This window comes from Pan paniscus, chromosome 4 (assembly GCF_029289425.2).
Source record: "Pan paniscus chromosome 4, NHGRI_mPanPan1-v2.0_pri, whole genome shotgun sequence".
NCBI lineage: Eukaryota > Metazoa > Chordata > Mammalia > Primates > Hominidae > Pan > Pan paniscus.
In genome coordinates this window covers 165941394-165969295 of record NC_073253.2, presented here as the reverse complement: position 1 = coordinate 165969295, position 27902 = coordinate 165941394, and the positions used below count along the sequence as shown (strand labels likewise).

General features: G+C 43.2%; 1 protein-coding gene across 1 annotated transcript; it reads right to left on the bottom strand.

Moving 5' to 3' along the window:
• Positions 1-1111: 1111 nt before the first annotated feature.
• GABRP (gamma-aminobutyric acid type A receptor subunit pi) lies at positions 1112-26362 on the bottom strand. Its single transcript, XM_034960949.3, has 9 exons — positions 24970-26362; positions 24391-24509; positions 19314-19381; positions 18190-18407; positions 16066-16148; positions 7798-7935; positions 4901-5053; positions 3896-4083; positions 1112-1695 (listed from the first exon to the last, which is right to left on the bottom strand). Exons 1-9 carry the CDS (start codon positions 25191-25193, stop codon positions 1393-1395), a joined length of 1494 nt encoding a protein of 497 aa, XP_034816840.1. The 5' UTR covers positions 25194-26362; the 3' UTR covers positions 1112-1392.
• Positions 26363-27902: the final 1540 nt, after the last annotated feature.

Sequence of the window (27902 nt, the reverse complement as noted above, 5' to 3'; positions counted from 1 at the left end):
AAGATTGTCTAAAATAACTGAGGCTGAACTGGAAGCCTTTACCCTGGCACACTCAAAAATCACTTTTGGTACTGTTGGCTGAGACTGGCCGAGGAATGTGCATCTCTGGCTGGATTTGGAGAGGGCAGCTCACCCGCAAGCTGAACATAGGTTCTGTAACGTATCTCAATGTTACTCAGAAAGTTCAGTACTCAGGGCCAGCACGCTCCTGCTCGTGCGGGATAAGCACTCAGAGCAGACCAGCTGGAAGGATCAGGGATCTGAGCAAAGCCAAGTTTACTTAAGCTAAGCCACTTGTTCCTGGGTCAAGCAGTTTGTTTTCTAATAAGCATCATTCCTGATCATTACAGCAAAGGGATGAATGCTCCTCTTGGAATGATATAGGGGATCTGCCACTGGGAGAGTGTTGCTCAGTGTTAGAGTAGCAGCAATGACAGAATGACAGCGACTCTCTGAGTCAACCCAGTACTTTTAGTACCCCATCACTATGTGAATAAAGGCAGCTAGAAAATGGACTCAATTCTGCAAGCCTTCATGGCAACAGCCCATATTAAGACTTCTAGAACAAGTTAAAAAAACTCTTCCATTTCCATCCATGCATGGGAAAAGGGCTTTAGTATAGTTTAGGATGGATGTGTGTATAATAATAAAATGATAAGGTATGTATAGTGGGGGAATAAAGCCTCAGAGTCCTTCCAGTGTGGGGAATCCATTGTATCTTAGAACCAAGGGATTTGTTTAGATTGTTGATCTACTAATTTTTTCTTCACTTATATTTGAATTTTCAATGATAGGACTTATTGGAAATTGGGGATAATTCTGTTGTGGTATTAAATAATATTCATTATTTAAAAACTCATCTTGGTATTGAGTTAGTGCATTGACTTCCAATGAATTGACATAAGCCCACATTTCATTTTAACCAGAAACAAAAACTAGAAAATGTTACTCCCTAAATAGGCAACAATGTATTTTATAAGCACTGCAGAGATTTAGTAAAAAACATGTATGGTTACTTTAGAAACAACTTCTGACACTTGAGGGTTACCCAATGGTCTCCTTCCCATTCTTTATATGAGGTAAATGCAAACCAGGGAGCCACCGAGTAAACAGCCCTGAGTACATTTGTAATCTTGGGCCCCATGGGAATGTCCTTGATTAAGATGAAAGAGGAATGGACTGATGTTTCTATTACAAGATCCTGTAATGCTAGGACTTCTACACAGCTTAGAACAATGGTTGGAGCTTCATTCTTTGAGCAGAAAGACTCAAATATTATTTCAGTCACTTGTAGCACCATTGGATGTGGGTGCACACTTGGCCTAAAATACCATTTACATCATTATCTTGTCCTGTTGAAGACCTATGGCATGCAAGAAATTTAACATTGACTCAAAAATACATGTAGTATGCCCAGTAAAATACATTGGCTAGCATAAAAATCAAAGGAAACAGTAGTTTGGAATAGTGATCAACATTACTGGGGTTTTGAATTGTGAAATAATCAACAATCCTGCCCATCTTTTCTCGGAAGACAAACTTGAACTTGTCGCTGGTTTTCATTGTCAAGTCACTGTAGTCAACGTTGTCACTGGAAATTTCAATGCTGGCAAAGCTGATCTTCCGCTTAAAGCTGGAGATGGAGCTGTTGATGATATTAGTAATACTGACTTCTTCTACTTCCTTTGTTGTCCCCTAGTTCATAGACAATGCAGTTAGCTTAAAAGACTTGACTCAGCAAAATAAATAAGTAGGTAATGAGCTAATAAAAAGTTTAGAGGCCTAAGTGTTGAATAATTAGGCTTAATAGAGAGTGGCATTGAGTGCTTCAGAAATTGGCCAATAAGCCAGGCTTGGGCTCCTGTTGCCCTGTTTGGAGACACCTATTTGTAGGTCACCAGCATATATAACAGGAGGAGTAACCATGGCCCACTGTGGATATCCTGAGCAGTGTGCCAGATGCGAAATGCTCAGGCTTTGAAGTTAGTGGACCTGGGTTCAAATTCCATTCGGCCTCTCACTATTGTGAAACTTTAGTCACCTCAATCCCTCCAAGACTTTATTTCCTCGCCTGCCAAATGGTGATTGGTATTGCCATCTTGAGACTGATGGGAAGATTAAATGGTAAAAAATGGAAAGCACCTGGTAGGTGTTTGATGACTTCAATTCTGTTCCAGGGAGAAAGGAGTAACTGATTACGAGAGATAATAGAAATCAGCTGTGTCTTAAAGGCTTTGCCACCAAAGCAGAAATAGTGATGCCCCCTGCCATTGCAAGGAGTTGCCATTCTCCAACATGGCTGGGGTCAACTCCCAGGAATGTGGGAGTGTGGTGAAGTCAGAGAGAGTGTGGTTTGGTTCCTTGACCAGGCCACTTGCTAGGTGTGGGGTCTTATGGGAGTTACCATATCACTGTATAGGACAATGAAATGAGTACCATTATTATCCCAATTTTACCCTTGAGAAATGTGCCACATCAATTAGTGGCACATTTCTCAAGAGTAAAATTGGGATAATAATGGTACCCATTTCATTGTGTTGTTGGATGAACTAAAGGAGATGTTGACGGATGTTTAGGACACAGTGAGTACTCCATAGTGCAGTGATTATCATATACACAGCAAAATAAGAGCTTTCTGGTGTCTTTAGAGGAGGCTGTCAGTATTTCACCAATGTCCATTTTTCCAATCTAGTAAATCCAGATTCTTGGGTGGGGGGGTGAGGAGGTAACTCAACTTCCTTCCTCCCTCATAAGGAAGCCTAAGGGAGCAAAATAAATAAAAGCCATGTTCCTCTTTGGCTGGCACACGTGGTCATTTGCCTTTGGTGCTTGGATGACATGACTATGAAATATTACTCACTGTAGCCAAACCCAAGGGAAAAAGCAACTGGATCTTTGGGTCATTTTGATTCCTCATTCTTCACTATTAGATCCTCTGTGGTCCTAGCACTTTGCTCAAGGTGGGCACCTCTTCTGAACTGGATCCCTATCATTTTCTTGCTTCTTAGCATGAACTTTAGAATGCCACTATCTATCAAATTTGGCTTCCAAATAACACTAGGGGTCCATGAACCTGTAAAGGGTGATAGTTAAGAGCATGGTCTAATGCTCTCTGCAAGTGGGAATAGCGGATAAGTGTGAGGCTTTGGAACCAAGTAGGTTTAGGTTGGAATCCCAGCTCTACCTCTTAGTATGTATATCCCCTGCGGTAAGTCTCTTTCCCTTCTTGTTATCAGATTTCATAAATTTAAAAAAGGAGACAACCTTATTGGGTTGTTATGAGCATTTAAAATAATATAATATTTGCAAAAGGCTTGTTACTGTGTCTGGCACATGTAAATGCTTGATAAATAATGACGATTATTATTATTTAGAGAGCTGGACTATAGTGTTCCATTGCTAAACCAGATAATGACAGTTTTTCTCAATTAGCAGAAAAATATGCTCACCAAGAAATTTGTCACAATCTAATATTTCCATACATTTTTCAGTAAAGCATTACTTGTATAATTTAAGGACAAAATAATGCAACAAAAGAATTAAATAGTAAATATATATTAATCTGAAACTTGCAAGCAGCTGATCATGTTTTTTTCATATTGGATTCTTCATGGATGCTTGCTCCTGTGGTTGTGATTTTATGCTGCATACAGATAACATATTTTCTGCTGGAAAATTAAACATATTAATATCTCATTGTATTTGGTGAAAAGAATGGTCTTTTTCAAGGGGCACCATGACTTCCAGCTGCTCCCACCTGAACAAGGATAAGACTCACTGGAGCACAGGGAATCACTGGGGGTGGGGTGGGGATAGAAGCCAGGTCCAGCCCATGTCTACAGATCAGCACACGGCACCAGTGATGGATCATACACAGGGCCCTCAAGACTCTTACCCTATCTTTGGCTGCCATCTGCTGTAAGGAACTGTAGTGAGCAACTGCGTATTCCAGCAAGGCCCCAAACACAAAGCTAAAGCAGATCCCCAGGTACACATCGATGGCCTTGATGAAGCAGTTGGTGTTGGGAAGAGAAGTGCGGGACCCGATCATCAGTGTGGTCATTGATAACACGGTCGTCACTCCTAGGAAAACAGGCAGGGGATGTTCCTATAAAGTGACTGGTTAGTCCTCCACCATAGCCTGGCAGAGTGTCCCCATTTGAGAATTGGCAGGGTGAGGGCAAGACCCAGAAATGGAATGCATCTCATTTTGAAAAGTCTGCGACCTTCTAGAATAGGGTTGATTTGTCCATTTTGTACAGATATGAGGGATGTGTTTTTTTAAATGTTTCACGTTCTGTCTTCTCCTGGGAGGGGGTGATAAATATGCAAAAGAACTGACAATAGACCATCTAAGCACAATGATCCCTTACTTGTCACTGTAAAACTTAAGTTTAAAAATGCACCACTCCTGGCAGGGCATAGTGGCTCACACCTGTAATCCCAGCACTTTGGGAGGCCAAGGTGGGCAGATCACTTGAGGTCAGGAGTTCAGGACCAGCCTGGGCAACGTGGTGAAACCCCATCTCTACTAAAAACACAAAAATAAGTTGGGCATCATGGCACATGCCTGTAGTCCCAGCTACCTGGGATGATAAGGCAGGAGAGTCACTTGAACCTGGAAGGCAGAGGTTGCAGTGAGCCGAGATCACGCCAGTCCACTCCAACCTGGGCGACAAGAGTGAAATTCTGTCTCCAAAAAAAAAAAAAACAAACAAAAAACCCAAACTCCTAAAGTAGTCTCTTTCTGTCTCTCTCTTTCTTTCTCTGTAAAAGAATCTCCCAAGAAAACAACTCTTGGAACTGCCTTAGGAATATCAATGAAGACAATGGTAAAAGGAAAAAAAAGTAAGTAACCTGATAAGCCAGTTCTTAGAAATCTCCTGTTGGAGCTGCTTACCAATGCAGGTTCTTGCAGGGACTGAATCGAGAGAGATCCAAAATGAAACCCAGGACAACACCACCAGGAAAGTGGAAGGAACGTAGGTTTCCAAAATGAAATACAGAACATTCCTCCGAAGCTCAAACTGTAAGACCAATCTAGTGTAATTTCCTGAAAGGGTAAACAACAGATAGGAAATTGTGTCTGTTCGTGTAGCAAGTGGTTTCTCTATGGGATGCTTAACTATATGTACATTAAGCCCTCTGTCATTGATCTAAATCTGGTTATGTATGAACTGTCATTATGATTTCCACAGGAGACACTGCTGTTGCATTGAATGGGATTTATAGGGGCGCTGTCCTGCCTTATGTCCAACCTGGGCTTTTCTGAATCACAGTATTCCTACAGCAGTGCCATCAATACTGGTTTTCTTGACGTCTGCCTCACTAGACAGTGAGTTCCTTGGGGGCAAACACTGAATCTTTCAGTTCTGCACTCACAAAGTAGTTGTTCAATAAATACTATTTAATGAAGATTACCTGTGACCATCTGTTTCTCAAGGAATACTATGGAATAGACCTAATGGACCTATTAAATATAAGTGAATTTTTGATGATTTCAGAGGCACCCCAGATTTTATACTACTTCAGGGCCATCCTTAGGAAACTAGCAGTGTATTCTAGATGTGGGAAAGGCATGTGTTAGAGAGCTATCAGTAACAGAATTCTCTGTGGTAAATAGGCTACTGTAGCACAAAACATATATGTCCATGGGTTAGAGTCCCAAGCTCTGCTCCTGCTGTGCTTCTATTATGGGGAGGTGCGCAGTAGTGGCCAGCACTGGTGTGGATGGATGAATGAAGAGGTTATCCCCTGGGAACAGGAAAAGTCTGGCTTAGACTGTTGTTGGGGAAAAACAGGATAGTGAATGGGAGCTGCTCCAACCCTCTGTCACCCCCAAATTAAAGCCTGAAATGAGAAATTATACCATTAAAAAAACAACAGACATATGCCTGGATAAATATAGTATAGAATAAAAATATGTACTTTTTGAGCTTGGTGAGACCCTAGAGATTACTTATTATTTTACTTTATTGATGGGTAAATTGAGACACAGGAAGTTTTAGTGATTTGAAAAGGACCTGGAGTTGATGTTAGAAGAAAGAATAAAAACCAGGTCTTTTGCTCGTTGGTCCAGGGATGTTGTATCAGTCTACACTGCCTGCTTTATTTTCTTGATTTTGAAAGCCAATGTTTTAAAAACAAACAAGCAAACCTTAGAATCAACATTTGACTAAATAACGACCCTCTTTTGTACCTAAAGAGGGTGGTTATGTGCTACATGAGATTACATAATTTTGAAAACTGAAGCCATTTTTTATATGAACCCAACTTGAGAATCTAGATTTGGTAAACTATGACTGCATGGCCCTAATTTACAAAGTTGTCTTTAAAAATAAAGTGTATTTATTTGCCCATTATAAAAATAATTCATGATAATTACTTAAAATTTGGAAAATAAGGCCAGGCTTGGTGGCTCATGTCTGTAATCCCAGCATTTTGGGAGGCCAAGGCAGGTGGTTTGCTGGAGCTCAGGAGTTCGAGACCAGCTGGGAAACATGATGTAACCTCATCTCTACAATAATACAAAAAATTACCCAGGCGTGATGGCACACACCTATAGCCCCAGCTACCAGTGAGACTGAGGTGGGAGGATCACCCAAGCCCAGGAGGTGAAGTTTGCCGTGAGCTGAGACTGCGCCACTGCACTCCAGCCTAGGTGACACTAGAGTGAGACACTGTCTCAAATAAATAAAATAAAATAAAGTAAAATAATAAGTAAATAGATAAAAGAAAAAAGAAAAGAAAAATTTGGAAAATAAGAAAAGTAGAGAGAAAAAATCACCTTTCCTTCTATTCCAGTCTTTTCTCTATACATACCCTTTAATTTCTAATTTTCATGTAGCCATGATCTTGGTGTGACATATGATTTTTAATGTCACCTAGGCTCAACTTAAATACACAGTAGGCCGGGCACGGTGGCTCATGCCTGTAATCCCAGCACTTTGGGAGGCCAAGGCGGGTGGATCACTTGAGGTCAGGAGTTCGAGACCAGCCTGGCCAACATGGCGAAACCCCTCTCTACCAAAAATACAAAAATTAGCCGGGCGTGCTGGAGGATGCCTGTAATCCCAGCTACTCAGGAGGCTGAGGCACAAGAATCGCTTGAACCTGGGAGGAGAAGGTTGCAGTGAGCTGAGATCGTGCCACTGCACTCCAGCCTGTGCGAAAGACTTTGTCTCAATTAAATAAAATAAAATATGTAGTAATTTTTTAGGGTGCAAATATTGATGAGAATAAGTGTTCTTAATATTATCATAAGGAAGTGAGAGGAAAATGCCAGCTGCTTTTATATAACATCACATCTTTCAAAACATGTCTATGTAAAATCGCCAAAGACCAAGAGATGCATTTCTGGTAAATGAAATGAATAAGTAATACTTCCTGCCACGTTTGCAATAATTAGAGTGTTCATGCTCTTGTTGGGCATTGCTGCTGTCTTCTTCATCTTTGAGCTGTATTCTTATTTTTATTCTTCAGTGTCAGAGAACTAGTGTTCCAGTGAGAAATATGAATAAATTTTATGCATGATGGAGGCACGGAATTTGAGCATTCATTAGCAAATATCTGGAGGTACATGGTGCAAGGCTTCAGAGCTGGTCCAGAGGTCTGTTCCTCAGTGGACCATTTTAATACTGGGTGTGGAGGAGGTGGAATTGCTCAGCGCAAATCCTACTGTCCCCCTCCACTGCATCCCAAGGAGGTAAAGTGAGAAGACGATATTTCTGACTCAGAGAGCAACCCTACACCTCAGTTCACTTATTTTTATTTCATACAGTTTGTCACATGAGTTACCTGTCTCCTGCTGCGATCTGGTGACTAAGGTGAAATACCGCTCTATGGTGTACTGAGCAAGCCGCAGGTGTTCCAGTCCACGCACAGAGTCGTTCCCTCTCAGCCAGGTGAACTCCACATCATTTCCATCATATCCCCCTGGCAAATAAAGTGTAGTCCTGGTCAGTGCAAGGGTGTTCCAGATTGAACTGGTCTGGTCTGGAAAATGCTATAATATGGAGACAGCATGAGTTCTTTCTTCATGGTGATAAGTCCAAGGACAATCCCATGCAGAACTTGGCATGATTTCCCAAGTGCAATTGCAATGTCTGCTCTGAATGAAGTGACCTGCCAGGACGATTTGCCGTCAATGGAGAGCTGGTCTTTTGTTAGGTACTGCATAGATCTGGTGGATGATAAGTCATTAGAAGTGGCCTCCCTCATTATTTAAATTACATTTATTAAGCACATATCTGTGAACACGCAAAGATACTGCCTTTCAAGATTGTATAATAGCTCTGATGATATTTTCAGGGACTTAACTGATCTGTTCATATTTCTATATTGGCATAAATGCAAAAACAAAAACAAAAAACCTGCTTTATTAAAGCCTGTAAAAATGCACGTTAGATAAGTCTCAAAGCAGTTTAATTAATATACTTGATAATAGTAACAATAGTTACCTTTTGTACATTTATAAGTACTTTATACATTATGTCACTAATGTTCTTGTAAACTTGCAAGGTAGCCATTTCTATATTTCTTCAATTCTAAGATGGACATTTCTTTACATTTTCTGAAATTGAACTGGATCTTGTAGTTGATTTATATCTATATAATATATAAATATTATTATATATATTATATATTATATAATAATATTTATATATTTATATATATATTTATATATTATATATAATATATAATATAATATATATAATATATAATATATAATATAATATATATTATATATAATATATAAATGTATATATGTATTTTAATATACAGTAAAGCTTATACTTTTTCCTGAAATGTTATTATTCAGTAAATGCTGTTCCATAGAACTCAGTCACTATAATGATTTTCCCACATTATTCTTGAAAACTCTCAGATTCAGAGGGGTTGCATAACTTTCTCAGGATAACAAGGCAAGCAAGAAACAAAGTTACCTTAGGAAAGTTTAATCCCAAAGTCTATGAGTGACAATGATAATAATACCTATCATTTAATAAGCAATTGCATTTCCAAGTGCTTTACAACATTATCATCTCATTTAACCCTCAATGTATCTCTTTGAGAAGATACATGAATGGTTCATAAGCAAACAAAAAGATACTCAACATCACTAGTCATTAGGGAAATGCAAATCAAAACCACAATAAAATGCCTCACACCCATTAGAATGGCTGTAATAAAAAAGATAGACAATAACGAAGGCCAGCACATGCAGAAGCTGGAACATTAGCTAGTGGGAATGTGAAATGGTACAACCACTTTGGGAAACAGTAACAAGGTAGCAATTTCTTTAAAACTTAAATATATATTTACCATTTGACCCAGCATTCCACTCCTAGGTATCTGTCCAAGAGAAATGAAATCCTGTCCACAGAAAGACTCACACGCCAGTGTTCATAGCAGCACTACTCATAATAGCCAAAAGGTGGAAACCAAATGTTCATCAACTGATGAATCAATAAATAAAATTTGATATATATATCTATCTCAGCTATCTCACATGAATATATATATATATGCATACAAAGAACTACTACTCAGTAATAAAAAGGAGTAAAGTACTGATGCAAGCCATAACATGTGTGAACCTCAAAAACATGCTAAGTGAAAGAAACCAGATACAAAAGACCACATAGGGCTGGGCATGGTGGCTCATGCCTGCAATCCCAGCACTTTGGGAGGCCGAGGCAGGTGGATCACCTGTGGTCGGGAGTTTGAGACCAGTCTGGCCAACATGGTGAAACCCTGTCTCTACTAAAAATACAAAAATTAGCCAGGTGTGGCAGCGCATGCCAGCTACTTGGGAGGCTGAGATAGGAGAATCACTTGCACCCAGGAGGCGGAGTTTGCAGTGAGCCTAGATTGCGCCATTGCACTCCAGCCTGGACAACCAGAGCAAAACTCTGTCTCAAAATCAACCAACCAACCAATCAACCAACCACATAGTGCATGATTCCATTTATAAGAAATATCCAGAAAAGGCAAATTCATACAGACAGCGAGTAGGTTAGTCATTGCCTGGGAGCTGGTGATGGGAAAGAGGTGTGACTGCAGAGGGGTACAGGAGTCTCTTTGGGGTGATGGAAATATTCTAACAATGACATGTGGTGATGGTTGCACTACTCGGAAATGTACTAAAAATCTTTGAACTGTACAATTAAAATGGGTGAATTTTATCGTATATAAGTTATACCTCAATAAAGCTGTTAAAAAACAACTCTGAGTCAGACACTATTATTCTTCCCGCTTCACTGATAGGAAACTGAGGTCCAGAGACATTAGTTACTCACCCAGAGTCACAGAGCTAGTGATGGCAAAACTCAGTGATTTCGGTACCTGTGATCTTATACATAAAGCTATATTGCCTTTGTTTTCAAAGACTACTGGGAAATGTGATGCCGGTGTTGGAACTAACATTTTGTTAAGTCTCACAGTATGGTATCCACTGTCTAGCAAGGGTTATCTCGCCCTCCCCAGGGAAGAGAAATATAGCCATGAACTCTTAAGGGATTTCCAGGTAAAAACTGTCTGTGGACTTTCCCTTGGAAGCATCCAAACATGTACTAAAGCCAGCTGTCTAAATACGGCTACCATCCCACATTAAAAAAAAATCTATGAAAGTGGGTAGTACAAGTTTCTACCTGGACACTCTGACTTTACAACTAGTAAATGCTCACAATCATTACATTATGGTCTCTCTGTCCCTGGGTGAATAAGGAAAACTGTGGGATGGTATCAGTTCTTTTCTAGAGACGGTACTTAGAAAAAAACCCATAGTGAGGTTTCTGTACCCAAACACTGCTAATAAACATTCAGAGAAAGCTCCCTCTGCTCACTGGGGATGGTATATGTGAAACAGAGGCTGAACAGAGAAAGCTCCCTCCACTCACTGGGGATGGTATATGTGAAACAGAGGCTGAACAGAGAAAGCTCCCTCCACTCACTGGGGATGGTATTTGTGAAACAGAGGCTGAGGTTTCCAGGAGAATCTGTCTCCTGGGATTTGAGATGAGCCCAGCCACGATACACGGAAGGTAATTGCTTTTTCCATGTGGGACTGAAAATGAGTTCTCTTTTTGATAACCTCAAGTTTTATTCCACCACCAAACAGCTGTATTGCTTCAAGAAGTTTCTGCATGCATTTAATCAATAAGATAATTAATCTATTTGTCTGGGTCTTTAATTAAATGTCTGCTTCTGAAAAATGGCTTCTGCTTCATAATGGCTGTGCTTCTCAGATGTTGCCCACCTGTGACCTTACGTAAGGAGTGCCCACTGCTCTCCAGAGCTTGACTATAGTTTCTCCCTCCACACACAAGCCCTACCTTGATGCCTTAATAAATCATATCTGCAATGTTGTTTGCCTATCACAGGTGCCCCAGTTTGGTGGGCATTTCGGAGTGGTTTACTAAGGAACAATGGAGATTACTTAACAATGCTAGGGAGTTCATTCATCACACATCAACCTAGAGTTAAATCCTCAGGCAAATCCCCAGATTACAGTTTAGATGCCCATTTACTGGCATGACTGTGTGAGCTTTATATCTATCAAGCAATTTTTTTTAAAAGTTGGAAGCACGAGTGATAAATGTCAAGGATGGCTTTGCATATTTGCCATCCCTTCTGCTTTGTTCCTTCTTGTACATAATCCGCATCTTAGCAGGTTCTGAGTCCCACTCCTTGTCTCTTGGTCCATTCCAGCTGATGCCCTATGTCTCATTCCAAGTGACACTTTCCCTAGGAAAACTCTGACCCCCCCCCATTACTTTTCATTGTTGTAACTCATTCTGTTATAATTATTTAAAGTCCTGCACCCTCTATTAGACTGCAGAGTTCTCGAAGACTGCAGCATTACTTGTATCTGTGTATTGCAAACATCTACCACAGTACCTCACGTAGAATAGTCATTTAATGGTTGAATGGATGAATTGAATGTATTTAAATGAGGATAGACAGATGGAACCCAACCAGCCATCCAGACTGGTTGGAGACTTTAGTGGGACAATATATAAAACTAAAGTATTAGAATGAGAAAAAAGACTTTCCTTAGCAGACACAGGAAAGGACAAACACTGGTCTTGGTCCTAGGTAATGCAAGGGAACTGGCACAGGGATATGTCTGGGACCGGTAATCAGGTTGCAATTCAGTTGAACATTCTGGCAGGATTTTGGGAATCCAACAAAAGCATCACATGGTTACTCAATTTGGGGAACAATGATGATAATAAATGGACACTGGAGAAATTGGGAAGGAGGTATTAAAAGATTTTCATTATCCCCATATTACTGTTTAAAAGCACTTTATGGTATACTCAGGAAAAATAAGCAGCTCAGATCACAAACAAGCCACTGGAACAAACTCCCTATGTGACTCTCCAGCCCAGTGGAAGGGCTATTAGAGTTCCGGGAACTTGGGACCTTGGGGCCATTCCACCTGGGTTCAAGTCCCTGTGTGGCTACTTCACTTTCCCTTGGGGAAATTGCCAAATCCTAATGAACCTCAATTTCTCTATCTGCAAGATGGGAAAAACAATATACATATCTCTCAGGATTGTTTGCAAGGTGTCTAGTATAGTGCCAGACATGGATTAAGTAATTGTTAAATGGATGCTACAGTATTTATTGGGAAAAGAATATTTATTACTACATATTTTTTTTGTTTGAGATGGAGTCTTGTTCTTGTTGCCCAGGCTGGAGTGCAATGGCACAATCTTTGCTCACTGCAACCTCCACCTCCTGGGTTCAAGCGATTCTCCTGCCTCAGCCTCCCAAGTAGCTGGGATTACAGTCACCCACCATCACACCTGGCTAATTTTTGTATTTTTAGTAGAGATGGGGTTTCACCATCTTGGCCAGGCTGGTCTTGAACTCCAGACCTCAAGTAATCTGTCCACCTTGGCCTCCCAAAGTGCTGGGATTATAGGCATGAGCCACTGTGCCCTGCCCATTTATTACTATTATTATTACTATTATTGTTAACAAAAAAGTTGTTCAGTCAAGGAGATTGGGGCAACAGCAGATTGAGGCCATAAAACACATTTTGTTACCTCCTCCAAGAAGTCTTTCCCCACTAGCCTCTCTACTTCCTTTGCAATGGGGAGTGAGGTTTTTCTTATTATCACAGTGCTTTGCATAGAAAAAAGAAATAAAATAGTGTTTTAGACATGAAGTCCTTGCCCATGCCTATGTTCTGAATGGTATTGCTTAGGTTTTCTTCTAGGGTTTTTATGGTTTTAGGTCCAACATTTAAGTCTTTAATCCATCTTGAATTAATTTTCGTATAAGGTGTAAGGAAGGGATCCAGTTTCAGCTTTCTACATATGGCTAGCCAGTTTTCCCAGCACCATTTGTTAAATAGGGAATCCTTTCCCCATTTCTTGTTTTTGTCAGGTTTGTCAAAGATCAGATAGTTGTAGATGTGTGGTATTATTTCTGAGGGCTCTCTTTGGTTCCATTGGTCTATATTTCTGTTTTGGTACCAGTACCATGCTGTTTTGGTTACTGTAGCCTTGTAGTATTGTTTGAAGTCAGGTAGCATGATGCCTCCAGCTTTGTTTTTTTGGCTTAGGATTGACTTGGCAATGTGGGCTCTTTTTTGGTTCCATATGAACTTTAAAGTAGTTTTTTCCAATTCTGTGAAGAAAGTCATTGGTAGCTTGATGGGGATGGCATTGAATCTATAAATTTCCTTGGGTAGTATGGCCATTTTCATGATATTGATTCTTCCTATCCATGAGCATGGACTGTTCTTCCATTTGTTTATGTCCTCTTTTATTTCATTGAGCAGTGGCAACAAAAGCCAAAATTGACAAATGGGATCTAATTAAACTAAAGAGCTTCTGCACAGCAAAAGACACTACCATCAGAGTGAACAGGCAACCTACAGAATGGGGGAAAAATTTTGCAATCTACTCATCTGACAAAGGGCTAATATCTAGAATCTACAAAGAACTTGAACAAATTTACAAGAAAAAAACAAACAACCCCATCAAAAAGTGGGCGAAGGATATGAACAGACACTTCTCAAAAGAAGACATTTGTGCAGCCAAAAGGCACATGAAAAAATGCTCATCATCACTGGCCATCAGAGAAATGCAAATCAAAACCACAATGAGATATCATCTCACAGCAGTTAGAATGGCAATCATTAAAAAGTCAGGAAACTACAGGTGCTGGAGAGGATGTGGACAAATAGGAACACTTTTACACTGTTGGTGGGACTGTAAACTAGTTCAACCATTGTGGAAGACAGCGTGGCGATTCCTCAGGGATCTAGAACTAGAAATACCATTTGACCCAGCCATCCCATTACTGGGTATATACCCAAAGGAATATAAATCATGCTGCTATAAAGACACATGCACACGTATGTTTATTGCGGCACTACTCACAATAGCAAAGGCTTGGAACCAAGCCAAATGTCCAACAATGATAGACTGGATTAAGAAAATGTGGCACATATACACCATGGAATACTATGCACCCATGAAAAATGATGAGTTCATGTCCTTTGTAGAGACATGGATGAAGCTGGAAACCATCATTCTCAGCAAACTATCACAAGGACAAAAAACCAAACACCGCATGTTCTCACTCATAGGTGGGAATTGAACAATGAGAACACTTGGACACAGGAAGGGGAACACAGGAAGGGTGGGGGGAGGGGGGAGGGATAGCATTAGGAGATATACCTAATGTAAATGACGAGTTAATGGGTGCAGTACACCAACACAGCACATGTATACATATGTAACAAACCTGCATGTTGTGCACATGTACCCTAGAACTTAAAGTATAATAAAAAAATATATATAAAACAAAAAAAAGAAAAAAGAAATAAAATAAAGCCTTTGTGAATTTTTAGACCTAAAAATGTAGCCCTGGACATATTTGCTGACGAATGATGAGTACATTGATGAAAAGTCCATGACCTTTTTCATATCTTCTACTGGGACCTGTGGCTGATATGATCTTGGGAGAGTAAGGGTGGGTGGGTGGCAAAGAACATGGTCATAGAACTCATCTGGAACCACAGACCCTTTGAGAGTTAGTAATCAGATAGATGGCATAAATTAAATATTAAAAGTTTAGGTCTCAGGGGCTAGTCTATATTTGTTGTCACCAAAATGTTTTTTATGAAATGATTGTCCCACAAAACGCTTATGAAAGAAGATTCCATGATTTAAAACGTTTGGGAAGTGCTACCACTCCTTCTTGGAATTTCACGTGGAAGTAACTTATTAGAGCCTGTTAAAAACTCTGCAGCAGGCCAGGCACGGTGGCTCACGCCTGTAATCCTAGCACTTTGGGAGACTGAGGCAGGCAGATCATGAGGTCAGGAGATCGAGACCATCCTGGCTAACATGGTGAATCCCTGTCTCTACTAAAAATACAAAAAATTAGCCGGGCGTGGTGGCGGGCGCCTGTGGTCCCGGCTACTCGGGAGGCTGAGGCAGGAGAATGGCGTGAACCTGGGAGGCAGAGCTTGCAGTGAGCCGAGATCACGCCACCGCAGTCCAGCTTGGGCGACAGAGCGAGACTCCGTCTCAAAACAAAACAAAACGAAACTCTGCAGCAAAGAAGAATGTTAATACTTAAGGCTTTATGAGTCATCTGGTCTCTATCACAAATACTCAACTCTGCCACTGCAGTACAGAAGTAGCCACAGACGGTATGTAAGTACATGGGCATGACTGTGCGTCAGTAAAACTTCCTTAGCAGAAACAGGTGATGGGGCTGGATTGGGCACACCAGCCGTTGTTTGCTGACCCCTGGCCTAGACCACCAACTACATTAAAGCATTTCCTTTGGTTTTCTTGTCCACTCATAGGTGGAGATATCTGGTACTAATGCATAATGGTTCTCCCCAAAAGATATTAGGCATGTCTTTGAGAAATCTCTAAATCTGTCTGGAAGTACAGTCAGAAGGGCTGAATCCACGATGAATCAACATTAAGAAAAGAAAGGTCACTGTGTATGAGATACTTTTCATGAATACATATACCTAAGTCACCCAGGAAAATCATCTCAGGAGCCTGTAGGATGTATACTTACAGCTTTCCAGCTGCAACTTGCATGTCTGTGTGTCCATGGGGTATTTAGACAGATCCATGTTACATGCAACAGTTGTCGTGATTCTAAGAAGGAAAAACGGGTTCAAAAACAGTATTGTGAGGAAGTTATAGAAAGTTCACATTCCCTTCGAAGGCCCACTCAAAGAAGACTTTCACTGGAACTCTTAAATGAACATGTAGCTTGGAGTCTGCACGTAAAGCATCCTTGAGGTTCTGGGTGCTAAAGAATGTGTGCATGAGGCTTGGTTAATCCTGGGTCCAGAGTGGAGGAAGTTGGAATGCTGGCCATTCAAGGGGCAAAACTTCTGGCAGTATCACAGAACAGACAGATGCATTGGCTCGAGATGCTTTAGCATTCAGTTTTTAAATTTAATCTTCCTGACAGACCTGGGTGGGCCTAGAACAGTGTTCACCATTACTATCGTCACCACTTGACAGCAGGCATAGGGACTTGCATAGGCTCATGTGGCTCTGAGTGGCAGAACTGAGGCTGCAGCCTAGGTCTCCTGGCTGTGCTCTTCTCATGAGGCCCTGCCTCCTCATGGGAACCAGGATGCAGAGGCAGTGGGGGCCCCAGGCACTGTGGCTTTGGGGGCTTAACCCCAGAGACATTCAATTACAGGTCAGTTACGCCCTCACAGTGGAGATTGCATTCACCAGGCCTCTATCTTCCTTTTTCTTCAGTGTCATACATTTTTATTCAGCATCCTTATTTATTAAGCACTGTGCTAGGTACTTGGGGGAAATGGAGGTGATTACAGAACGGTGCTCACCTCCAGGATGCTCACTCACACTCCCTTTAGGGAGACAGAGACTAACAATAGCTATGGTTTACTGAGTGCTTACTGTGAGCTAGTCCCTGGGCTGAGTGCTTTGCATGCATTACCCCTTTGAACAGTTCTACTAGGTAGGAAATATTTTAATTCTCATTTTACTGCTGATGAAACTGAGGCTCTGAGAGTCAAGTAACTTGTCTAAGGTCACAGAGCTGCTGAGGGACACAGCAGGGACTTGTACCAAAATCTTTATGATTCTAGAGCCAGGCTATTAAAACATCACTCATTATTTGTAATCCTTACACAATATTGATTGTGTTGTGTGCCATAATACAGACAGACACACATGTACACAGAAATGCATGCACACACTCACACATCCACATTCACACATTGCTGTGGGAACATGGGGAAGGGGAACATTAACGATGATTGGAATTGAGGTCAAAAGAGAAGTCTACTTATGTTTCATGAGACAAGAATTGGGCTTTGAGATGGTCTTTGCAAAACTCAGTACAGTTGAGGCATGTCCAGAAATTCAGTTTATTGGTTAGCTCAACCCTTGTTTTATAACTTCAGACTCTTACTTAAGATTAAACATCAGCCCCATGAATATTTGGCTCCTGGCCTCCTCCCCAAGGCCTCTGGGAGCTTTAGGTTTGCACAGTCCTTGCACAGGCAGGGATGAGTCCTGTTCCATCCAACCCGGCTCCATTAACAATTGGGTGAAAGGAACTTCAGCTTCAGGAATTTGGAGAGATGGCAAAGGGGAGCCCATGGCTGCAGGTGGCAGAGACTTTGGGGCACTGCACCTTGGTTTTCTCTACAAACATGACTCAGACAAGTAGAGTGGTGTTCTGGAGCTGCTGCAGCTCCACTGGGCCCCATGAAAGGAAAGTTCCTTGCATGCACCTCTCTGTCGTCTCTGCCATTGCCCTTACTTCTTCCCTTGCTAACTTCCTTTTACCCTTTAAGACACAGCTCAGAATCCTGTGAAAGCATCCTGTAACATCACCCCCAAACCACTCACCTACTCCCTAACTTGAGCCCCAGCACCAGGGACCTCCTTTGTTTCCATGTCTGTGTCTTGAGGACAGGGCAATGTCTTACTCAGCTCTATCCTGTGGCCAGCATGGGGCTTGGCACAGAGCAGGCATTTGGTAGATGATGAACTGAGAGAGGGACCTTCTATTATGGGGGCAAGGATCTAAGAAGCCATGGGACCTCACAGTGGCTATTTGAGTTCTGGTCACAACTACCCAAGACACATCTGCATGTTTTCTCCCAGCTGCCGTCCTCCACCCCTGAGGTCACAGGTGTCCGCGTACCTGAGGGCATACAGGACCGTGCCATTGGAGAAGAGGCGGATGAGCCTGTTTCCCACAGTGACTTCATGGAGGAAGGACTTCTTGGACTCCACAATGTAAGTGTCTGGCACCCAGAGGAACTCCACGAGGCGGGCATCCAGAGTGAAGCTCTTGTTGCCTTCAAACACCAGCCGCTGGTCCATCCAGCGCTGTCGGAGGTATATGGTGGCTGTGTAGTCCTGGGAGGGGGAGGCAGGGTATGGAAATGGATGGGGGTAGTGGGTGAGAAAACCCCACCAAACGGAGGAAAGTGGTCAAAGTTTACTCCCCTCCCCACCTCCACTTAGAGCAAGAATACACAGACTTTGGTGAATAAAGTTACCATTCTAATTGCAATATGCCACTACCCCAAGACTGGGGTAACTGATAAGTCACTCCAGTTACCCCAGTCTTGGGTTAGTGGCATATTGCAATAAGAGAACAAATCGCCTTATTTATTCTAGATAATAGCTCCCATTGCCAAAAGGGAACCCCATGTTCAAGACTTTAACTTACTTGGTGTGACAGCTCACATTGCACTGATCACTAAGGCTCCACCAAATTGTTGAATTTTTTGGTGGGCTAAGTGCTTAGGTTGTCCACGATTTATCTGGAATGCACAGCATACCCTCTTGGCAAACTGCCTTTAGTTTGCCCTTGTCTCGAATATGTTCTCTTAAGGGAGAGGGTCGTTGTCAGCATCAGCTGTCAGTTTTCCTCGGGTTGTCTCCCCCGTTATAAAAGACCATGTAATGGCCAGGCTTGCCTACTACACTTTCATTCCTTTCCCCAAATTTTATCCATCACCAAGTGTACCCACTTCATTGCCTGGTTTCTCTCCTTCTGGCTCTTGAACTGATTTTCTTCCTGCTACTCAGAAAATCTGCTCTACAAGAATCTTCCATTGTCTTACTCAGAAAATCTGCTCTACAAGAATCTCCCACTGTCTTGAGTTTGGAGATAGCACTCCAGCTTCTGCCATTCCAAATGGAGGAAGGCCATGAGCCATTCTTTTTTTTTTTTTTTTTTGAGCGGCTAGAAAGCATATCCCCTTTAAACACACAGAGAGGGACTACTTGGGTAGAGTACAAAGGAACAGCACTTACCATGTTACTCTCTGAAATGCTAGAGATACTTGCAATGTCCAGAGTCAGCGCTATCTGTACGGGTTCTCCTAAGATGAAAACAAACAAGAAAGAATGGAAACACAACCATGAGCTGTCCTAATACTATATTAGTGCATTCTAAAAAAGATTAAAATTACAAAAGTTGTGCTTGGTTGTTAGAAAAATTTAAATATTCTATAAATATAAAAAGAAAAATTTTCTTATCCCCTCTCAAGAGTAACCATTGTGTATGGTGTGCCTCTCTTTTGTATGAAAAATATGCACACATACATAGGTATCTTAATATGTAAGAGAGACTACCTGCATAATTAATGCTTTTTAATTATTATTATTATTATTTTTGAGACAGAGTTTCACTCTTCTTGCCCAGGCTGGAGTGCAATAATAGCACGATCTCGGCTCGCCGCAAACTCCGCCTCCCAGGTTCAAGCGATTCTCCTGCCTCAGCCTCCCAAGTAACTGGGATTACAGGCATGTGCCACCACGCCCGGCTAATTTTGTATTTTTTTCTCCATGTTGGTCACGCTGGTCAATTAACGCATAAGGAACATAGTGCTAAGACATTTGCCACTTCTTACATGGAGGGTTTTTCCTATGGCATTTGTAAGGAACTAATTGTTTGGAAAGGTAACAGATTTGGTAATCTGATTGTGCACAGATGTTGTTTTATCCCCCCTTGGCTAAGTAAATTTACCACAAGAGGCATTCAAGACTCATGGCTGAGCTTTTGCTGACCTCCTGATACTTTGCTTCTCTTCCTTTACTCTCCTGGAACCCTAAACAATTTAGAATTTCAGAACCTCCACACTTGGTCCAGTGTGCAGACTGTTGGGCCTCAATCCTGGAGTCTCAGCAGACAGATTGAACTTCAGAGAGAGACAGTTCTATCTCTAGAGACTGAGGTGTCAGAGCCACCTTCAAGAAGCCAGGCCAGGTCAGGGAAGTTTACTTCTCTTTATATGGAGATGTGGAATAATGGACCTAGATCCCAGCTCTGTCACCTCCCAGTTCTTTGTTTGGGAAAAGTTATTAAATCTTTCAGAGCTGCAGTTCTCTTACCTGCAAGTGGAGATCATACTGACATCACAGGGTCATGGGAAGGGCTAAATGAGATTAGACGTGTGACATTGTCTTTGTGGAGTGGCGGCAATAGGGAGTGTAAGAGAAGTGCCTGCCTAGCCGGACATCCTGAAGGTGTTCATCATTGGTTATCTGTACAAAGCTCCCAGCGTCATGTCCATCAGTCACGTAATAATAGGCGCTCAATAATGGCATTTCCCTTCCCTTCCCCCTCTCTTCCGTAATCCTAGCTAATTTTGGAAAAGGGACAACTTTATTCACCAGGCTAATAGATGCAATAGCATTCACTTGCAATAAATAACCCCCGGGGGTACCTCAGGGGACTGTGATAATGCATTAACCAGGAAGAGGCCAGGCGGATTTCAAAAGAAGCTTAAAAACATCTCATCAGTAGGAATACGGCAAGGCAAACTACTTATTAATCTAAGGAAACTAAGCCATAGGATATAGGTAGGAATTTGAAAATGAAGTGTTAGAGCCAATGCAATTAAACAATAATTGAATGTTAATATCTGGTGGAAAAGGGCGAGATCTTTGAGGGCACACCCTGGAAGGTGCTGAAGTGGTGTGGTGCTAAGTGGCTTTCTGCCCCTCTGGGCAGCAAGGTGCAGCTCTGAGACTAGAAGCCTGGAGTCAGAGACAGGTGTTTGAATTCCACTCAGGCCACCTAACAGCTTTGTGATCTTCAGCAAATTTCAAATTTCTCTGTGCTGCAGTTTCTCTTCTTTTTCTTCCTTTCTTTCTTTTTTTTTTGAGATGCAGTCTCCCTCTTGTCGCCCAGGCTGGAGGTGCAGTGGTGCAATATGGCTCACTGCAACCTCTGCCTCCTGGATTCAAGTGATTCTCCTGCCTTGGCCTTCAGAATAGCTGGGATTACAGCACCCACCACCATGCCCAGCTAATGTTTGTATTTTTAGTAAAGATGGGGTTTCACCATGTTGACCAGGCTGGTCTCTAACTCCTGACCTCAGGTGATCTGCCCACCTCAGCCTCCCAAAGTGCTGGGATTATAGGCATGAGCCACTGCGCTTGGCCTACGCTACAGTTTCACACCTGCAAAACAGAGCTACTAGAGCCACTGTGGTTTGAATGTTTGTCCCCTCCAAACTCTTGTTGACATTTAATTGCCATTGTAAGAGTGTTAAGAGGTAGGACCCTTAAGAGGTGATTAAGCCTCATGGTGGAATTGGTGCCATGATAAAAGGGCAAGTTCAGCCCTCTCCTGTCCTCTCTCTCACCCTCTCACCTTCCACCATCTGATGACACAGCAAGAAGGCCCTTGCCAAATTCCAGCACCTTGATATTGGACTCCTCAGCCTCTAAAACTGTGAGTCAATAAACTTCTGCTCATTATAAATACTCAGCCTCAGGTATTTTGTTATAGAAGCACAAAACAGACCAAGACAAGTGCCAACCATTGAGAGTTGGGTTGGCACGGTTACGGCATCTACTTTAAGTGCCATAGATCCGTGTTAGTTGCCCTCCCTGAAGAATGCAGAGAATGGAAAAGACACGAGAGCTCCAATCCCACTGTGCTTTCTGTCCAGTTTATATTCTACAACGTCTAATCTAGGCTTTGCCTCAATTGGCTTTTCTACTGGACCAGAGCTTGCTCTTTCTTCCCCTTGAGTTATAAAAGCAAGCTGTGCCACCAGAGGGCAGCTTTCTCCCAGGAACGAGGTCAAAGCCAGCTCCTGGGTAGTGTTCACTAGCGCCTGCTTACAAACCTTTGCTTTGTCCAGCTCAATCCCTGAGAAATCCTATGAAGGTCTTGTCTCTTTCGGACTTGGGGTCCTGAAAACTGGGTGCACAGACATTACAGAGAGCAATGGCCCTCCGTGGGCCTCCAGCCTGCCATGCAAGTATAGGGATTTTCAGGAGTGAAGTGCCAAGAGGCACAAAACAAGGGGTATGGGGTTGTGCTCTTCCCTTTTTTAAACTGAAGACTCCATGCCCCATTTTCACCCCAGGTGGGATGAGGCATCACATCCCTTTAGGCCTACCCCAGGCTCCCTGTTCTCAGAATGAGCTCCTTGCCCAAGGACCCTGCACCTTGTTGGCCAGTGAGTAGGCAAACAAGAAGGAGTGTATTCTGACTTAATTGTTTGGGGTTTGGGAGGCAAGAGAAATTGTTGAGTGGCACTAACCAAGGCGTGCAGACTCACGTGCTTGTCATACGTGTTCAGTAGGGCCTGGGAAAACCAGGGGATATTGAAGCCTCTTTAGGTTCCTTAATGTCAGGATCTCATATCTTAATTGTGTCTCAAATCTGAATGAAAATGCATCTCTCCCATCTCCAACTGAGCAGGTGTGATTGACTGAGGGCCTCGGCTGCTGTGCTTTGGAATCTACCACCACACTTGCTCCGAGGCCACACTTCTCATGGGCCACAGCCAACCACAGACTGAACACAGTGGGGATATCAAAGTGGCCTGTTCCTGGGAGGCACAGAGATGGGAGACTCCTCTGAATGCAACTGTAGCTCAAGGACTCCCTGGTGGTCATTCCAAACACTGAGGACTGCCCTTCCATCTAAGACGCTTCCACCCAACCTCCCTTCCTTCCCTCTGTCCTTCCCTGAGGCCAGACCTGCAGGTCTGACAGCTCTCCTAGCTTGCCTCTCCCACTGCCGCATTCTCCCTCCTAGACATAGTCCTCCTAAATAGCTTGAAGAAGTCATCAGCTCTTGGCATCTGCTGCCCAGAGGATCTGGACTACCACATGAATCTTAGATCAGACCAGAGGGTTTTATTATCTGAGGGGAGGAGCAAGGAGGAGAAGGGATGAAAATAACCCACACTCTGTTGATGGGGCAGGCACTGTGCCTCAGGCTTGCACACTTCATTCAGTCTTCCCTGTGAGATAGATGGATGTCCCCATTTTACAGAAAGGGAAAGTGAGGCACAGAAGGCTAAACCACTTGCCAAGCAGGAGAGCTAGGAGCCAAACTCAGGTTTGTTAAATGCCAAGGTTCTTTCTGTTGCTTTCTGCTATGAAGAGCTGTGCAGTTGGCCTCACTCCCTCCCTCCTTGCTTTATTCTTTCAACAGATATTAATCAGCAATTTGTTATATGTCACGCACTGAGCTTCTATGGGGGATAGTGAGGGAAATGAAGTCAGACTCCTTCTAGGGCTGCAGCCTGGAGCCGGGACAGACATGAAACCAGTTATAGCATAATGGGAATGGCTATGATTTTGAGGCATGTTCACAAGGAAGTGTGAAGAAAGGGGATGGGGCCTGGAGGAATCAGGGGAGGCTTCTCAGAGAAGGCAGCGTTTGCTCTGAGACATGATGGAAAATTGATATTTTCTAGGGAGTCAAGTTTAAAGAAGCAATTCCAGGAAGATAGCCTCTGTAAATGCATAGAGGCAGGAGAGGCCAGGGATGTCAGGGAGCATTCTGAGTACACTGGGAAGCATTGTAGGAGGGGAAGGAGCGGGGACTTGGGTGGATGAGAATGGCAGACAGATAAAGGCTGGGCTGGGAAGGGCCTAGTGTGCCTGGACTCTACGCGAGGATGCTGGGACACATACAGGTGTTCCAACAGGGCAATGACCCAGGAGGCATCCAGATGGCAGTTTGGGGAGTCAGCTGAAAGGGCTCAGGCTGGAGGGGGAAGACCAGGTGGGGTAGCCTGGTGGCGCATGGTGGGGTAGCCTGGTGGCGCATGGTGAATTCATTGAATAATGACCCTGGAAGTGGGGGCAGGAGGAGGACAGTGTGTGAGTGTTAGGAGGCTCTTGCAGCCTCCACAGTGAGAAAGAGCATTCCTTTATCTTGCAGGTGGAGAGGCTGGGTGCCTTTTTCCAGGCAGTGTGAAAAATCATTGGTAGCCATCCTCATCCATCATTGCCAATCCTTAACAGGCTGCAGATCAGAAAATGGAGTCAACTAAAACCTCCCGAAACCCTCCACTGCTTATTGTCTCTGTTTTCGTCCCTTTGAATGATGTCCTGGACACAGAGGATGACCTACCACCAAAATTGGGCCTGAGAAATTTGTTATATCCTGCTGTGAGGTTCTCAAAGCCAGGCAGGGAAAGCTTGTCACTTCTGCCGACCTCGACGTTGAACTGATTCCCCTGGATGCACATCCTGGAAAAGAAATGGGCTTTGTTGTGTTTGCTTGTTTATGTGTGAATCAACACGTGTACACACCCTTGAGCTTGTGTTTGCCCACGTGTGTGTGGGTGTATGTGCCTTGCCCATGTACCAGCAGTGACATTCCTACAGAAAAATCTCTTAGTTTTCAGCTATTGAGTTAGTATCTCCATTTTTTACCCATTTGCCATAGATCAAAATATCATGGTAATTTGGAAACCCTCCAAGTCTCTTCTTTAAAAACATAAGGGTTCATTCATCTATGACCATATTGGAAGCTTGTGTTCTGTAAATAGAGTAAATGGCAGGAAGTTTCATTGTTCGGTGCTCCAGGGAAGTGAGCGGACCGGGTTTTGCCTTGCTGTGGGTGAATAGGAGGAGCTGCCCCCTCCCACCACATGCCCGAATGCAAAGCAACGCAGATGGAGGCCATTCTGGGGGTGGCAAAGCTCACCTTTCAGTGAAGAGACTCAGACACACGAAGGCCAAGTGGAGGCTGTAGTTCATGTTGAGAAGCTGCTCACACCAAGGGGCTGAAGTAGGAATCACCTGGGAAACAGGGGGCAAGGTAAGTGGAAGGCTGTGCAACAGGCTCACCTGCTCCTGGCCAGTCTCTCTCTCTGGTGGGTGGTCGGTGCAGCATTTTCTCAGCATGCATAGGAAGCAGCCTCTTTCCATACCTTTCGGTTACAGCTCCTTCTCCCTGTGTTCCCTCCAGGAATGACTTCATTTTGGAGGATTATGTTTTTTTTTTTTTAATTTTTAATTTTTTTAAAACAGGGCCTCACTCTGTCATCCAGGCTGAAGTGCAGGGGCATGATCTCGGTTCACTGCAGCTCAACTTCCCAGGCTCCAGCGATGCTCCCAACCTTAGCCTCCTGAGTAGCTGGGACTACAGGCATGTACCACCACACCTGGGTAATTTTTTTGTATTTTTGGTAGAGATGGAGTTTCATCATGTTGCCCAGGCTGGTCTCGAACCAGCTCAAGCGATCCATCTGCCTTGGCCTCCCAAAGTGCTGGGATTACAGGCATGGGTCACTACGCCCGGACCAGGATTATGTTTTAAATATATCCCAAATTAAGACTGGGACCTTGTTTGGAGAGTGGTTCATCAGCACCAGAAATGCAGCCAGTTTACCCTCTGGGCCATATCTGCTGGGAGCCAAGGCTATCCTTGCCCTGTCCTTGTCCCAGCTTTACAGGAAGGACACTCTCAACTCTACACTCACCTTGACCAAGCAAGACATTCTTTTATTTATCCCCAGGTCTAGGCTTGTGGGGTCAGTCATGTAGACAGGAAACAAAAACCTGAGAGCCTCCAGTGTCAGGAGGTCATGAGTTAGGTGCTGTCCCACAGAGCTCACTCCATCCTCACAGTGGCCTTGTGTGGTGGGCGGTTAATCCCTATATTATTACGACAAGGAAACAGGTGCATGGGAAGGACACCATGCTAGTGAGTGCCAGGGGAGACTTTGAGTCCAGGGCTGGCTGCCTCCCCCCGGTACTCTCTTCCTTCAGAGCAGGCTGGGGCCTGGACCTTAGCTGACCCGAGGATCCTTGCTGCTGTCGTGACCTCCTAGACCTTGTCCCTGTTTCCTGAAGCCTTCCAGCTGGTGTGTATGTGAGGACCATCCGTGGGGCATGGCCCAGGGGCCCGGCCTCCTCAGCTTCAGGAGCTGCTGTCAGGCGTCCCTCTGAGGGAGCAGGGGGCAGCCAGGCAGGCCAGCCTGTGACCTGTCATGCTGGTGACAGCAGAATGGGGGTGCTCAGGCCCCATTCTCAGGCAGCCCTGGGTTGATTACCTTCTCTGTGGCAACTTCTGTGAAACAAGCCACTTTCTAGAATCTGGCCATTCTGGAGCTTAGGGCGTGATTCAGCCACTCATTAATGTTATTTTACTTTCAAAACCAATACTCGCTCACTGTTGAAATGGCAACAAGTCAGAAGTTAAAAGTATAAGTCCCAATGATGTGTCAATATGGATTCATCGATGAAAACAAATGTGTCCCTCTGATGCGGGATGTTGACAGTAAAGAAGGTTTTATGTGTAGGGAAGGCTCAATTTTGCTATGACCCAAAATTGCTCTAAAAAAGAAGTCTATTTAAAAAAACAAAAAAGTCCCCCCCCATTTCTTCTCTTTTGTCTCATACTTCAGAAATAACTACTGATAACAGTTGTTTTATCCACAGATACACATATATATTTACATACATATATATCTCTATATCAAAAAAATTAAAAAGCAAAATTGGGGCAATAGCATGCTTTTTGCGGCTTACTTTTTTAACTTAATTATAGCAAACATTTATTGAACACTTAATGCATGCTTACAACTGTGCCACGCATATCTAGAATCCTCACAACTCTTTGAAGTAGGGACTACCATTCTCCCCATTTTACAGGTGAGAATACTGAGGATTAGAGAGGATAAGGAATATTTCCAAGGCTAAGTAGTACATGAGGGGCAGAAAAGTACATCTAAGCAAGCTGACCCAACTCCTCTTAATGAGTGCACCATGAAACATGCTGTTTTGCAGTATCAGTGACACCTTCCATGTCAGTTCCTATAATCCGCCTTATTCTCTCTAATGGCTGCAAGGTGTCTAATGGTCTGAATGTACCAACATTTCTAGAACACATCTTCTACTGTGAATGCTGTTATTTCCAAAGTTTTTACTGTTACAAAATCAGTGAAGAACAGTTTTGCACACAGGTAAATTCTTATCATTCTGCTCTCTGTTATGTTAGCTTTTTTGTTCTCACTCATTGAAAATACCAGCTATAAAATCAACATTATAAACCTACCAATGGTCATATTCACATTCTCTTCCTTTAGTCCATCTCCCCAATCCCTGTCCTTTCCCTGTCCAAGCATCGAGTTTAAGGGGGTCAATGGAGCAGCTCCCATGCCCTCCATTGCCTCATTCAATTTTCCACAGGTTTATTGAGCTTCTCCTGTGAACCAGGCATGTGAAAAGCACCACCAGAGCACCCACCCATCTAGTGAGGAAGAGACATGTGTGACTGGTGAATGAACATTCCCTACAGCATCCTCTAATAGGAGCAGAGGACAGGGGATACTTGGTATGCAAAAGAGCAGGGAGGATGGGGCAATGTCAAAAGGGAAGTCACAGAAAAGGTCATTTGATTCTTGAAGAGTGAGTTGCATTTGCCAGGTGGACAAAGGAGAGTGGGGGCCCTCCAAATGTTGGACAGAGATGTGGAGGCTTGCCCACGGCCTCTCTCCCACATGCTTATCAGCCTCTTCCCACCAGCCCTTGGCTGTCTGTGTCTTTCTCCTGGTCTGGCCTGAATGAACATGGTTCCACTTTGGCATATTCCTCATTTCCTCCTCCTCCTATAGGAAATGGCCCTCGATCAAG

Bases quoted from the DNA above. Each gene is read 5' to 3' on its own strand.
- GABRP (XM_034960949.3), bottom strand. From the start codon at position 25,193: ATGGAAAGAGGCTGCTTCCTATGCATGCTGAGAAAATGCTGCACCGAC. The intron at 16,149-18,189 runs GTACGCGGACAC...TTTCCTTCTTAG, and splicing joins ACGGTCCTGTATGCCCTCAG to AATCACGACAACTGTTGCAT. The intron at 7,936-16,065 runs GTAAGTATACAT...TTTATTTGCCAG, and splicing joins CAAGTTGCAGCTGGAAAGCT to GGGGATATGATGGAAATGAT.